Below are 15,248 nucleotides of genomic sequence, written 5' to 3'. Positions count from 1 at the left end.
TCAAAAATAAGCCGATATTTTTTAGGGTAATTTTCTGCAACAGACCTACATTTTACCAAAAATTCTATGTCAGGCACTACCTTTTCTGAATTTAGTGATATGGACTTAATTTTTACTGGCAATAGCCAAATAAAGACCTTGGGTTAACTTCTGCATAGGGATGCGTGGACCCGGGGAAAATGGAGATCCGTCCTAACCCAATTGGGGGCGAGGATGAAAGTCATGAAACGAGAATTGAGGTTATCTTTAACAAATATATTTGAGCTTATTCAAAACATTGTTAGAAGTGAAAATACATTAAAGTCTAATTTGGGTCAAAATTGGGTCTAATGACACCCGTTTTACTACTTGAAGTTAATAGGTATACCGTCAGATCTGAGCAGGATTAAGATCTAAAACTAAAACTCAAATTCAAAATCAGATATAACCCGTATTTTTGTAATGGTCCGTGTACAATCATGGGTAGATCCATATAAATATATTGATGAATGAGAAAGAAAAGTGTACAAAAATATATTTGGTATTTCAAAATTATGCAACTTAAGTTAACTAGGTAAAGTTAGTGTAGCCTGGTAGGTTAGATCAGGTCCTTATTTGGCTATTGTTAGGAAAATATAGGTCTATACCAAGAATTTCAGAAAGAATAGTACTTGACATAGAATTTCAGGCAAAATAATAGGTCTATATCAGAAAAATTTTGTCGCTGGAGTACATCGTTATCACGTGCGAGTGCTTCATCACAAGCACTGCTTTTGCCGAATGGACCACCTGGGACGTACGAATCAGCGTCATCTTCCTCACCTTTCTCGCTTGCTCAGTCAGTCTCACCCCTCCCTTCTTCTTCTTCTTTGGATTCCGAAAAAGAGAAAAATAAAAGCAAAAAGAAAAGAAGCCTTTTGGTCGTCGCCTCTGGTGCTGCCCTTTGATCCTCTTCTCTTCTTCCCTCTCTCCTCGCCCTCGCCATGCTAACCGACAGCCGCTTCCGCCACCCCACCACCAACACCACCACCACCACCACCACCACCAACTCTTCTTCTTCTTCCTCCTCTTCTTCCCACCGACCACCACCAGCCGCAGGAGGATGGCATGGAACCCGACACAGGAAACCCAGGCCTTCAAACACCAATCCTCAGTGGATTCAGCGTTCTCCTCACGATGGAGACAACCAATGTTGGAGCTTTCCTCGAAACCATCCTCATACCGGCAGACCAACCGACCAGAAACCTCAAAGGCTTCCTGCCCCCTCTTCGCCCCTCCCCGATGTGTGGCAGTTGAAGAGCAGGTCTCCGAAATTTGGGGGCGAAAGCGGCGAGGGAAGCTCCCTTCTCGGAGCTGATCCGCGCCCTAACCTTCTTCCTTTTGAGCAATCAGGCGAATCGGTTTCTTCCGACCCCAATCGGTTCGGAATCGAGGATTCGGACAGCGACGAGGACGATCTCGTTCTCAGCGACACCGATTACGATTCCGAGAGCGGCGGGGAGATCACCGCTGAGGTTCTCAAGAAGAGCAAGTGGTTCAAGGGCTTCTTTGAGTTCCTCGCGTCTCAGGGCACCGAGCAGATTAACGAGGGTGGCTACAGGTTGCATTGCCCGGCTTGCAGGGGCGGCGCCCGTGCGATCGACTGGTACAGGAGAGTGCAGACGGTGCTGAGCCACGCAAAGACTGTGAGTTCCAAGCGGGTGAGGTTGCATCGCAAGTTCGCCGAGGTCCTGGAGGGTGAGCTGAAGCAACGCGGGGCTCGCCTGGTCGTCGAGACGGAGTTGCCGTTCGGGAAGCGCAAGTGCTCGCAGGAGGCGAACAGCGACGATGTCGTTTGGCCTCCGATGATCATAGTACAGAACACGAGACTTGAAAGGGATGAAAATGGCAAAGTAACTTCATAACCACCACCATCATCTTTTGCCTTTCTGCTTTACTTCCCTTTCGTTGAAGGAACTCTTAGAAGGCGTTCAGTTGGGAATGCGTTTATTTTCTGTTTTTGAAACAGTAATTAGTCGCATGGTTCGTAATCTATCAGAAGAATATTGGCATTAACTAAGTCAATGTGGGACGACGTTGTTTCCATTCGAGAAATAAAAAAAAGAAAAATATTGGAAAATTAATTTCGTTTTTTATAATCCGGATTTTATAGATGTGTCATTATCGTCTCAAATGTCTAATAATTTCATATCCATTGATATTTTCAATACATGTCCTTGTTTTGAGATCAGGATTCAGGAACTATTGTAGGTTCTGTCTGTTATCCGATCTTAATACGTGGAATACGCATCTTTTTCCTGGTTCACTAGGAAAAACACCCTTTCTAATTCAAAACATGTTCAATCTAGCAATAGCTCAGCGAACGACTTTGAAAAAGAGTCTGATTAATGGTTCCATCTGATATGTGTGCATGCTGGTAAATACTGAAACCAGGATGGATGGATGGATGGGTTAAATGTTTTCTAACTGTTGATTGTGTCATAATATCTAGTTTGAAAGTTATAAGAAAAAGCTTTATCTACTCAATCAGGCGGAGTAGATGTTTTCAGCATGGTTTATGCCTAGGGCACAATTTGAACTGTGTTATTTTTTATGTACGATATGAATTTTGATTTGCAAAACTTTGTTGCATTATGGCCCATCGAATTTTAAAGCTCTTTAAAAATTTGTTTGCACATCACCTTTACAATATCAAACATGTTTCTACTGTCAACTCTATATGCTACATCCAGTATACAATCTAGACTGGATTAGATTTGACCTAACAGTTCGAGTCTAATGTTAATGTTCAAACCCTCATAAATGCTAAGTGAAGGTTACAAAATGCACTTGCCATGCATGCGGAAACTTGTAAATATGATTGTTGATAACTAAGTTAGCATTTATAGAGGTTGAAAATTTAAAATCAGATCAGAGTTGTTGGATTATCCAATCCAATTGTATGCATTGTGTCATATACTATTTAATGGGTACTTCCAAAAGGGTTTTTTACATGTGTCAACTCATGTTGACACTGGTGTTGGTACTTTGGGTACAGTTATGTCGGATGACTCGGATCATTTTCATCCATTTTTATTGAGCACAAAGGGATGTTTTGTCCATTCTTATATAGTGTTTGTTACACAAAGATATATGCTTGCATCCATAAATACATGCACATATACGTTTTTTTCTCAGAAAAAGATAGATACATTCGTATGTGTGTGTGTACTGGTTCTGATCATGCAAAAAACACCTACAACTATGATTTTTGAAGTGTCCTAATGAGCAACTTATCAAAAAGGGTCCTAACGAATGCAATTTCCACACACATACATACACACACACACGTGGTATGTATGTGCTTTCCATGTCACATCATGCCCCAATACCCTGTCCCAATAACATTGATGTAGGCCTTAAATCCAAACAAATTTGCAAAAGGATGAATATGCATTGTAAGACTTGGTAAACAAATTTGTATGCATGATACCATTCATTTCAAATGCAAAGAATACTGAAAGAACATGGAATGCATTATAAGATTTTTAATACCATGTAGTAACATGAAAAATCTAAACTACAAAACAACAATGTACTGCCATATAAAGGCCTTAAAAATGGCAGATGGCGGTTTATCATGATACCTTTGTATTTCCTAGCCATATAGCTCTTAATTATGTTTTTGTGCCTTATTAGTGCAAAACTTGGAATTGAAATTATGCTTTTATATGCATTTTAAATTCTTAATGTCCAAATATTTGTGTCATCTGGTTGATAAGTGTGCATCTAATATAATAATGACAAACTTGATAGCAGTATATATTTTTTGCTCATCATATAAATGTTTCAGTGGATCGGAATGAGTAATGAAGAGCTCCAGGAGTTATTTAAAGGCTATAAGGTTCGTAATGCCAAGAATGCCTATGGACCTGGAGGGCATCGTGGCATTGCTGTGCTTAGATTTGATAGTTCAGCAATGGGATTTGTGGAAGCAGAGCACTTACATAGACACTTCATTAAAGAAGGTCGAGGAAGAGCTGAATGGGAAAGTCATCGTGCACGGATGCACTCTATGGGCAAGCGTATGTTGTATGGATATCTTGCTTCAAAGGAGGATATGGACTTTTTTAACAAGCACTCAAAAGGTCTATCAAATTTTTTATTCAACACATACTGATTGCTTAAGTGCATGATAAGTGTTATGATCATTGTCATGCACATGTACACATGCATGCACGCCATGGCATACACATTATCATGAACCAAGGTCATCAATTTAATTCCACTCTCATTTCAGGTAAACAGAAGCAGAAGTTTGAGATCAAATCATATGATTTAATGGTGGTAGAGCCTTTGAAGAAAATGGAAGAAGATAATCAGGAGCTATTAAAGCTTCAGAAAAAAGATGTGGAAGGCCAAGAAACCAACACAACCTTACAAGAGACCTGCAGCATTATGGGAAGAAACCTTTATATAAATGAACAGGAAATAAAAAATATAAGACAAAGGGACATGGAACGTCATGAAGAGACTAGGAAACAGGTATGTTTCTTTTAAAATGAGGAAACTCTTCAACTTGAGTTACCTCTTTGAATTTTATATGAATTTATTTCTGAAAAAATTGGTTCTTATCTTCAGTGAGGCTGTTTACTTGTGAGATTTTATGAGATCGTCTTAACCACAATGTAATGGGGTTGTTCTGGCAGATGGATTATCTTGACAGATTTTATGGAAAGATAATTGCAGAATTAACTGAAGAATTAGAGAAGAAAAAAATGGAGCTAGAGAAAGTGCATGACTTGTCAAATACCAAATGTTTAGATCGCTGTGTTCAACTTGAAGATGAGCTAGATATGCCTCTGAGATGTACAAATCTTACAGAAAAGGAATATCAAGAGAGACTTGCTAGGTAATTGTTTCTAAGCTGTTCTTATCTTCAGTGAAGTATTATCATAGTAAATGCTCATAAATTATACATGCAACCTCCATTGGAGCAATATAGTCTGATTTCTAAATGAAAAAAATGATCATGTCCTTAACTTCTGTGACTAATAGGTCCAATCTTTCCTTGTTGACTCAATTTGTTTCTGATAGACTTTGTTTCTATTTACTCTATTTCTAGTTTTAAGGGTTAGCTGACATTTATTGAAGAATTTGTTTTTCTTATTCCTTCATCTTTCTGTGCTAGTTCCTATGTACCTATTTCTTTCTATAATCAGCACTAGCTCCGTAATTAGAGTTACTCTTTTACATCAGAATGGTTTTTCTGTCAGCTGTTGCAGAACTTCATGTCCATTTTGTGAGAATCTTTGTGATGCTATTCACTGACTGCTTTTACATTCTTTCTCCCTTTAGGCTATGAAGCCTTTCCTTGTTTCCCTATGCCAGCGCCTAACTCTAAGTTTGTGCATCGCCATCACTCTTTGGATCTATTAGTCCACATCTTTAATATCTAATTCTATAATTAAACAGATTTAGCGGTAGCTTTGCTGAAAACCCAGAGCTTTTACTTGATCTATAATGTGCTCAAACTCATTGGTAACCCATTTGGCGTTAATGCTCTTGCATCCTAAAGATTTATCAGCCTATTAAAGCTAAAGTATCATCTAATTAGTGTTTTGAAGTAATTAATACAACTCTCTCTCTCTCTCTCTCTCTTTCATGCTTAAGTGCTAAATATCAATGTTGTATGTAACGTATCGTACGATACATGTCGTTACAATGAGGAATATCGTTACAATACGCACTCGTATTGCAATATGAGTGCATATCATATGATACAGGTCTGTATCATACGATACAAAGTCGGTACACTTAAAAAAGGGCCGAATAATAATTTTTCAGTTTTAGGTTTTAAAAACCCCTTGAGGGACGACTCCCTCATTTGTGTAGAAGCCATAGGGACCTATCCATGCACCCTAGGACTCGTGAGAGTGATTTGGGGGCCGATCCGTGTGCAAGGAGAGGGCTTTAGCGGTTTGCTAAAGCAATCCATGAAAATTAGAGATTTATATTAAGGTAGAAATCAAACAAGGAGAGGGCTTTTGCGGTTTGCTAAAACAATCCATGAAAATTAGAGATTCATATTAAGGTAGAAATCAGACTCCAACAAAGATGGCATCAGATGATCCGGCATGGCAATGAGACACTCAAGTAATGAGTGGAAACCGATTGAAAATTGAGTCCAACTATTGCCGTAATATTTATGTTTATGTAATATGAAAGTATGAGTCTTGTGGCATGTTCTTAATTGCAAGATATTTAATATTTTGCATTGTTCTTGTGAGCTAGTTGATGTTATTAAGAATAATGAATCCTTTATATATATATATACGTACATATAAACGTATATATGTATATTGTTAATTGTACATATACATATCTATGTATATAGTATAGTATATACGTGTATATATCTTTATATACATATTATATGTATATATTGTAATATTATATATATATATTTATTATATATGATTTGGACCAAGTAAAACAAGTTGACTTGCTCCCACCCTTTTACTTGAGAGGACTCTTTCTCTCCTCTCTTCCTCTATTCTTCCTCTCTTTCTTCTCTATAAATAAGGGTGTGTGTGTGCCTTGTAAAGTGTGAGAGTGATGGGTCGCTTTTAGCTTTTTGTGTGTTTTTGAGTGTATTTTAGTGAGGCCCTTATGTATTTATTTCTTTTATGTATTTTATTATTCATCATTAATGAAATCATTTGTTCATACAACTTGTATCAAGTTTGTATATTGTGAGTATTCAAATACATTTCGATTGGCATTTGGACTACGATTTGGAATGTCTTGGGCTCCTTGCTATTTTCTGACATTTTATCGGAGCAAGGCATATTGGTCTTGACATCTTGTTCGTGTTTGTGATTCGAAAGAAAGATTTGAATTAATGTACGACTTAGACTCAAGACTCTCATATTCCGGTATGTATTTTTCTTTGGATTCTCTACTTAAATTTTTTATGGTATATACTTAAAACATGTATTTGAAATATTGTGGCTATTTATTAAAAATGAATATGTTTTCAACAACAAACAACAACAACAACTACGCCTTCATCCCAAAACAATTGGGGTCAGCGATATGAACCAAAAAAGAAATTCATTTTGGGTCTTCCACATGAATCCTTTTCCTCCAATCATTTCTATCCAACGCCATGTCCTCGGTGAGGTTCAAAGCATTCATATCCTTTCCTATCATCTCCATCCAAGTCTTCCTAGGCCTACCCCGACCTCTTTTAACTAATATATTTTCCCATTTCTCCAACCTTCTAACTGGAGCATCATTAGGCCTTCGCCGAATATGTCCAAACCACCGTAAACGATTCTCTCGCATCTTATTTTCAATGGGTGCAACACCTACCTTCTTACGTATCTCTTCGTTCCGAATCTTATCTTTTATTGTATTTCCACACATCCATCTAAGCATCCGCATCTCAGCTACACTCATTTTTTGAATATGATGTCTCTTGGCAGCCCAACATTCCGTACCATATAGTAAAGCGGGTCTAATAGTCGTCCTATAAAACTTTCCCTTCAACCGCAATGGCATTCTACGATCGCACAACACTCCAGTAGCACTTTTCCATTTCATCCACCCAACCTTTATCCTATGATTTACATCTCCATCAATTTCTCCATACTTTTGAATGATGGATCCCAAATATTTGAAATAATCATTCACCGGTATATCTTGCTCACCAAGCTTCACTACACTCCCATCACTACTTCGTTGCTTACTAAACCGACATTCCATATATTCAGTCTTACTCTTACTCAACTTAAAACCTCTAGCTTCCAATGTCTGTCTCCATAATTCTAACTTAGCATTAACCCCAGCTCTAGACTCATCAATCAAAACAATATCATCAGCAAACAACATACACCACGGTACATTTTCTTGAATTGATCTCGTAAGCTCATCCATCACTATCGCAAATAGGAAAGGGCTTAAAGCAGATCCTTGATGTAACCCAACCGTTATCGGAAAATTGGTTGTCACCCCTCCACAAGTGCGGACATTGGTTACTACTCCTTCATACATATCTTTAATTATACTAATGTACTTGAGAGAAACACCTTTCTTCATCATTGTCCACCAGAGAACGTCCCTAGGTACTCTATCGTATGCCTTCTCTAAATCAATAAAAACCATATGCAAATCTTTGTTCCTCTCTCTATATCTTTCAATAAGTTGTAGGGCCTAGAGAGTACAGCGCGTCGCTCAGTAGGGAACGCCCCAACGAAATTCTCATATTGGTTCATTTTCATAGGATATGACAAAGTTTTTATGCTGGCTGTCACAGGCCTACCGCAACCCTCCTCCTTTATCCGGGCTTGGGACCGGCAGTGTATAACTACACAGGCGGAGTTAAAATGAATATGTTTTCAAATTAATTAAAATTAGAATTTGTGGAAATTATTGTCTTTTGACATATGTTTTTGCGTAAGCATGTTTACTTGAAATATATATTTCGATTATGAATATATATTTTTTAAAAAATATCATAATGAAAAATTATATTTTGCAAGAATATGTGGTTCCTTAAAATCTTAAATACTATACTTATATGTTTTTTCATATTGTTTACAAAAAGAAAAAAATGCTTTTTAGCATCTCATCAATACATTTGTTATTTATTTTTATGTTCTTGTTTATGAACATTGTATCTTGCCCATTAGTGGCTTCTTGTGTGGTTGTGCACTCTCTATAGACTTTTGTGGTATCTCTCTTGGTATTTTACAATAAATGCTAATTTTTGTTATATATATATTGTGTTTTATCGAAATTGGTGACTTTATGCACATGTCAAAGCATGTTTTTTAAATTTTATGTGGTGCTTTCATTGAGTTGTGCTACTTAAGAATTTTTAAATTTTTGTATGTATGCTCTCATTAGTCATGCCATGGATGGTTTGTGTAATATCTCACAAATTTTGCCTTTATTTTTAAATTTAATAAATATAATTTTTATTTAAATAATTATATTTTAGATGTTTGAAATTTATTTATTAATATATAGTGGATGACGTTAAGGTGTATCCTAATATGGATCTTGGACTCGTTGCAAGATCAATGATCCAATTATGATAAGGTAAATTAATTTTCTTTTTAAAAACTGAATTATATTAACAAAACAATATAATATATATATATATATATATATATATATATATATATATATATATATATATATAAGAGTTTTATTTTAGGAAGACTTCTATTTCCATATGAAAATAGAAGACTTTCTATTTCTAAAACAAAAGGGACGTCCTTCCACATAAGGAGTCCTAGTTGGGTTATTAATACGCATGTTTCCTCTCTCTCTCAATATCGATTTTGAGAATGAGAGAGAGGAAGCTAAAATCGAGAGAGAGAGAGAGAGAGAGAGAGAGAGAGAGAGAGAGAGAGAGAGAGAGAGAGAGAGAGAGATCGGCATGTTGAAGGGCGACTACAGCTCCTTCAATGACTTCTTCTTTTCTTCCCCAAACAGCAAAGGTACATGTCTCTCTCATTCAATAGGTAAAGAATTTAGTTATGAATCAGCATGGGTTTAAGAACAGATTTGTGATTTTTGATTCTTTTAACCCATGGCTGTTTTTGCTGATTTGGGTAACAGTCTACCCATTTGGGTTTTTAATGAACCTAGAAGGTCTGATTTTCTGTTGCTGTAAATAATTTTTTGTTTAGACTGAGCAAATATATGAGTCTGCGTTTTTTTTTTTTTTTCTGTTTTGACTGGATTCACATTGGGCTCTTGATCCAATCCAAAGAATCTGCCTAGAAGTCAAATTCACGTGGGTTAAGATCAAGGTTTATGCCTAATCAAAGATTTACCCTGATGATTATGGGCAAGATTCACTGTTGATGGAGTCAGACCTTTTTTTTTTTGAGTTTATATGCATAAACATATATTGGTCTGCATGTTTCTTAAATTGGGAACACGCTGGATTTATAATCTGCATTTTAGACTGGGCTTATGCTAAATACAAAAAAACCTGTATTTTCGACCTCTGAAAAAACTGTAAGTTTTGTAGTTGAAAAACTCAGTTTCTACCTGTTCACGCTGAGCTGTGATCAGATTGTACTTGCTGGAAACAGATGGACTGGGATTATGAACTTTTAACTGTGTTTTCTCTGCAGAAACGAGTTCACATTAATTTTAGTCAATCTGTGGATCGATGCTTGTGTCTGATCTGCATTATACAATCAAATATGGTGGTTCTTGAACAGGTTCCCTGGGGTCATATATATATATATATATATATATATATATATATATATATATATATATATAAATCCTGATTTAGTTTCGCAATTCAGACCCTGATTGCACTACTGTATGTATTACCTGTTGTCTGTGTTGTTTCCATGGCTGAGCATGGATAGTCTATGCTTATTAGAAGTCTTGTGTAGGTGCTTTGTCTGATTTATCTGTTGTTTGAGCCTACTTAATAAGTGGGTTGCTTTGGATCTGGATTTTTCTTGTTAACTTGAACCTGGATCTGAATGTATGTATTGGTTAAAAAAAAAAATCTGTCAAGAACCCATATTTTTCTGGGCTATTTTCAGTGCTGAACAGGGACAACTTTCTGTTATTAAAACTTTCGTATGCGAGTGGGGCAGATGCTGAATCATGCTTGACAGCCGATCAGACTTTGATATATATATATATATATATATATATATATAGGTTGACAATGAACTTTAGTGGTTTTGTCCCAATTTCGCTGAAAAGATAAATCTGATTTTTGGTGTTAACCTGATTGGTTATATATATATATATATATATATATATATATATATATATATATATAATGGCATTGAGCATTGGGATTAATGGACTAAGTTAAAATCGTTAAATCTGATATGTTACATGAATTAAAAATCTGTTTGGAAAGCTGAAATTCGTCTTATGCTGTCAAAAAATCTGATTTCCATTAGAAAGAGAATTTTGGATTTTTGCTATAATGATCAATCAAAATTATGTATTACAATATACAATGGTTCATGTGCTATGATTATGGATTAATGTGATACCCTGAACACAAATTTGAATATTTCTGTGTGATTGTTGTTCACTGAAAAACTTGTAATGCCACTTAAATTACATTGAACTATGGAGTCGTTATGTATGAACTAGATGGGCTTTTGGAGGCCAAGAGCATGCTCGTGAAATAATAAGTTTTAAATGCATTGCAAAACTGTTTTGTATTACTTTTGAATTAATTATACAGTTGAAATTGACAGGGCAAAAGTCTGAATTTGTTATTGCATGTTGATTTGCATAATTGTTCTTGTGTAAAGAACTCTTAATTGATTAAGAATAGTAAAAGAGACGAACCCGTGTAATAATTTCTCTTCCTTGGTGGCCCTCTAAAAGGGTGAGAACCTTGGCTGACGGTCACAGAGGACCGTGAGAATACTAAATGCCGTGTGCATTATTTTACCCAATAACTCGATGTGTGTTTCGTGTTCTTAGCCACAGTTATAGGAAACTTTCGCCACTTTGCCTAGGGATGATGTTGTTAGACTGAACTTCAATTATTGATATATCGAGAAAGTAGCGTTAATCGATGTTGATTTTTTTGTCGCCTCGACATTAGGTGATGTTTCTTAATGTTCTGATTGATGATGTTGATTCCTAACGTCGGTCAAGAAACATGTGTAGGACCCAGTTAATAAAATACAAATTGTGTGTTAAGATACCACTGAGAACTGCCTTGAACCTCGAGAATATGACCCATTTTGAGTATTTGTGGGTTTTATATAAGTGAAAATTTAATTATGTGCATTAAGTAGGAACATACATGCAAAATCAATTATGATAACTAAAGTTAAAAAGTCATTAATGCATGTTGCATTGATTTATGCATCCTTAAATGGTTAATTTATCATGAGATGATTGATTGTTTTTAATTGTACTGCTTATATTGCGTGCTTGTTGTGAGTATGGGTTGTTTGTAGAGCCCATTTAAACTTATGTTTTATTTGAGTTAAGTTAATTTCTTTACTGTTGGATTTCAAGAGGGTCTCGTACGAGAACTTCGATTCTTACCTTATTTTTAAAAATCTTTTTCAGGTATTGAGACACAGTGATGGATGGACCAGCTTGCTGGAGGGAGCGAGGGTTATGTTTTTGGTGGCTTGAGTTTTGATAGAGTTGGGAGTTTTGTTTTGAGGGAACTTGTTGAACCCTAAATAAAGAATATTTTATTAAATTCATTATAAATTCATGGTTTGATTTATTTTATGTGTAGAATGATTGTTGGGTTTTGTATATTAAATGAGTGTAGCTGAGATACGTATGCTTAGATGGATGTGTGGAAATACAATAAAAAATAAGATTCGAAACGAGTAGATACGTAAGAAGGTAGGCGCTGCATCCATTGAAAATAAGATGAGAGAGAATCATTTACGGTGGTTTGAACATATTTGGCGAAGGCCTAATGATGCTCCAATTAGAAGGATGAAGAAATGAGAAAATATATTAGTTAAAAGAGGTCGGGGTAGGCCTAAGAAGACTTTGATGGAGATGATAGGAAATGATATGAATGCTTTGAACCTCACCGAGGACATGGCATTGGATAAAAATGATTGGAGGAAAATGATTCATGTGGAAGATCCATAATGATTTTCTTTTTTGGTTCATATCGTCGACCCCAATTGTTTTGGGATGAACGCGTAGTTGTTGTTGTTTAAAAAAAAGTCACAAAATTTTTGAGGGTCAGTTTGGGGTCGTTACAATTTGTATCCTCTCATGAGATTGCTTTATCGGTATATCATCTACATATTGATGTGACGTACACATATGTCTATGCGTGTTTTGATGTGCCATTAATTATGTGTCATTTTAAATTTGTAGTTTGGTATTTTGTTGAAAATTTAGGCGTGTTCTCAAATTAATTGAAATTAATACTCTTTTAAAAATGAGTTGTTTTATTGCGTAAGCATAATAATTCAAAAATATACTTTTGGTATGTTAGTATCTTATGGTTATTTGTGCATGTTCCTATGCATATCCTTTGTGATCCTTCATAAGCTTTTGTATAGGATACGTGGCTTTAAAGTTATTGCATATACATGATCTTTTATCTCTTTGAGAGTATTCATGATTAGTTATACTTGTGTATGCTCTTGGTTTTCTTATGGTTCTTTGAAAAATCTCTATATATGTTTTGGCCTATTTAATGTTAAAAATCACTATTGTTTCATAGGTAGACTTATAATGTAGATTGGGCTACCTCTCTATATAGCTTGCTTATATTGACCATGCTCATTCTTCATTGTTATTGATTTAATCTTGTTTTATGAAAAATATCAATTGATATCTTGTTTGACTATGATTACATCAATTCACATCTTGTTATGCGCATAATTGAACTATATTCATTCTAAAAATTTCATTTATCGTTATTTGATTTAATTTGAAACTTTATTTTTTCAAATCGATTCGTATATATGGACTCACTTATTTGGAAATTGATTTTCATGAGTATATATTGCCTTGTTATGACATTTGGTTTGTCCATCACCTATGTCACATGGGTGCGGGTGCGGGCGCGTGTGCGGGTGCGGGGATTCGGCACTTCCAAAAAACCCGGGTGCGGGGGTGCGGCAGGGGCAAAATAATATATATATATATATATATATATATATATATATATATATATATATATATATATATATATATATTAAGGAGTCGGGGGCGGGTTTTTTCAAATTTCATTTTATATACAGCTACACGATAGCACAAGCAAGGCTACCACCATCATTGAAAAGTCAGGAGCTGACAGCTGTTGTCAGCAGATTTTTTTTTTATATACAGCTGCACGATAGCACAAGCAAAGCTACCACCATCATTGAAAAGTCAGGAGCTGACAGCGGCTGTCAGCAGATTTTTTTTTATATACAGCTGCACGATAGCACAAGCAAGGCTACCACCATCATTGAAAAGTCAGGAGCTGACAACAACTGACAGCTTCTGTCAGCAGATTTTTTTTTTTAAAAAATTTCGCAGCCCATTTCATAGGGCAATTTTTTAAAAAAAATAAAAAAAAAGGACATAAATGATCCTGGGTGCGGTCAACGCACCCAGGATTGGGTTGACCGCACCTGGTGCCGCACCCGCGTCGAGTCGCGTCAACGCGGGTGCGGCACCCTGCTAGCCGAATCCCTGTGACATAGTCCATCACATATTTTTATATGATGCATCATTTGTTTTTGCCTTGTTATTGAACCAAAGTTGTTTGTTGGGGTGAATTGTGTACACCTTGTTTTTGTCAATTTAGATTGTTGGCTCATAGTTCGACTCTAACTAATAGTTGTTTGATCTCTTGTATCACTCTTTTGTTTATATGGCCATTGTTATAGTATTGGATGCTTGATATCTTGTTTTTTCCTATGATGGTAGTTATGTTTTTTAAACCATAGAGTTTCAAAAGATTGTTAAAATTATTATTCTTATTCTTCTTGATGGCATTAATTTGTTTTCATTACGGGCTCTCTTTACCTCTTGGGTTTCAAATCTCTTATCTAAGTATCATTATATGTAGACAAAAGATGTTTATTCGTACTTTTTGTGTGTTTGTTTAGCCCATAAGTGGCATTGTGATTGTAGTCTTGTTCTAGTAGCTGATACACTTATTTTGAGTGTCATTATATATAGACAAGAGATATTTATTCACATTTTTGCATGTTTGTTTAACCTATATAAGTGACATTATGGTTATACTCTTGTTTTAGTAGCCGATACATTTATTTTGAGTGTCATTATATGTAGACAAGAAATGTTTTCAATGTGGTGTGCACCCATTGGTTATGCTCTTGTTCTAATATTTGATACACTTGTTTTAAGTGTCATTTTATGTAGACAAAAGATATTGGTTATTCACACCTTTTGTGTGTTTTTTAGCTGTTTAGTAGCTTTATGATTATACTCTTGTTTTAATCGCTGATACACTTGAATTTTTGAGGTTTAGAGGTCTAGTGAGGTGATTGCTTGTGGTGGTCGAACTAGTGTTAAGATTTGCAAATATCATTCATCGTGTTATGTGGGATTTTTAAATCTCTCTATAATTTTTCTTAACTTATTTGCTCTTATATGATAAATAGTTATTGAAAAATTTTCTTGTATCTTGCATTAAATATACTTTAATTGCATGATCAAGGATATTTTAACTTTATTCCATGATTGATTATCCTGATTGTTTTCCATAATTTTAATTAATGCTTTTCTAAGCATATGTTAATAAAAGATTTATTATATTTTACTTG

At 35.4% G+C, this 15,248-nt stretch overlaps 1 protein-coding gene across 1 annotated transcript in view; it reads left to right on the top strand.

Annotated features, from left to right (window-relative positions):
* Positions 1-770: 770 nt before the first annotated feature.
* Positions 771-15,248, top strand: part of LOC149835454 (protein SUPPRESSOR OF GENE SILENCING 3 homolog) — a 35,421-nt gene continuing 20,943 nt past the window's right edge. Inside the window, exons 1-4 of the mRNA XM_090008531.1 lie at positions 771-1,871; positions 3,812-4,106; positions 4,259-4,503; positions 4,668-4,870. Coding sequence (XP_089864657.1) covers positions 963-1,871; positions 3,812-4,106; positions 4,259-4,503; positions 4,668-4,870 — 1,652 coding nt within the window. The 5' untranslated portion in view covers positions 771-962. The remainder of the gene's footprint in view (positions 1,872-3,811; positions 4,107-4,258; positions 4,504-4,667; positions 4,871-15,248) is intronic.

This window comes from Nuphar pumila, chromosome 6, assembly GCF_984573655.1.
Source record: "Nuphar pumila chromosome 6, dmNupPumi1.hap1.1, whole genome shotgun sequence".
In the NCBI taxonomy this organism is placed as follows: Eukaryota; Viridiplantae; Streptophyta; class Magnoliopsida; order Nymphaeales; family Nymphaeaceae; genus Nuphar; species Nuphar pumila.
The sequence above is the reverse complement of the archived record's forward strand: the minus strand, read 5'-3'. Positions and strand labels throughout refer to the sequence as shown.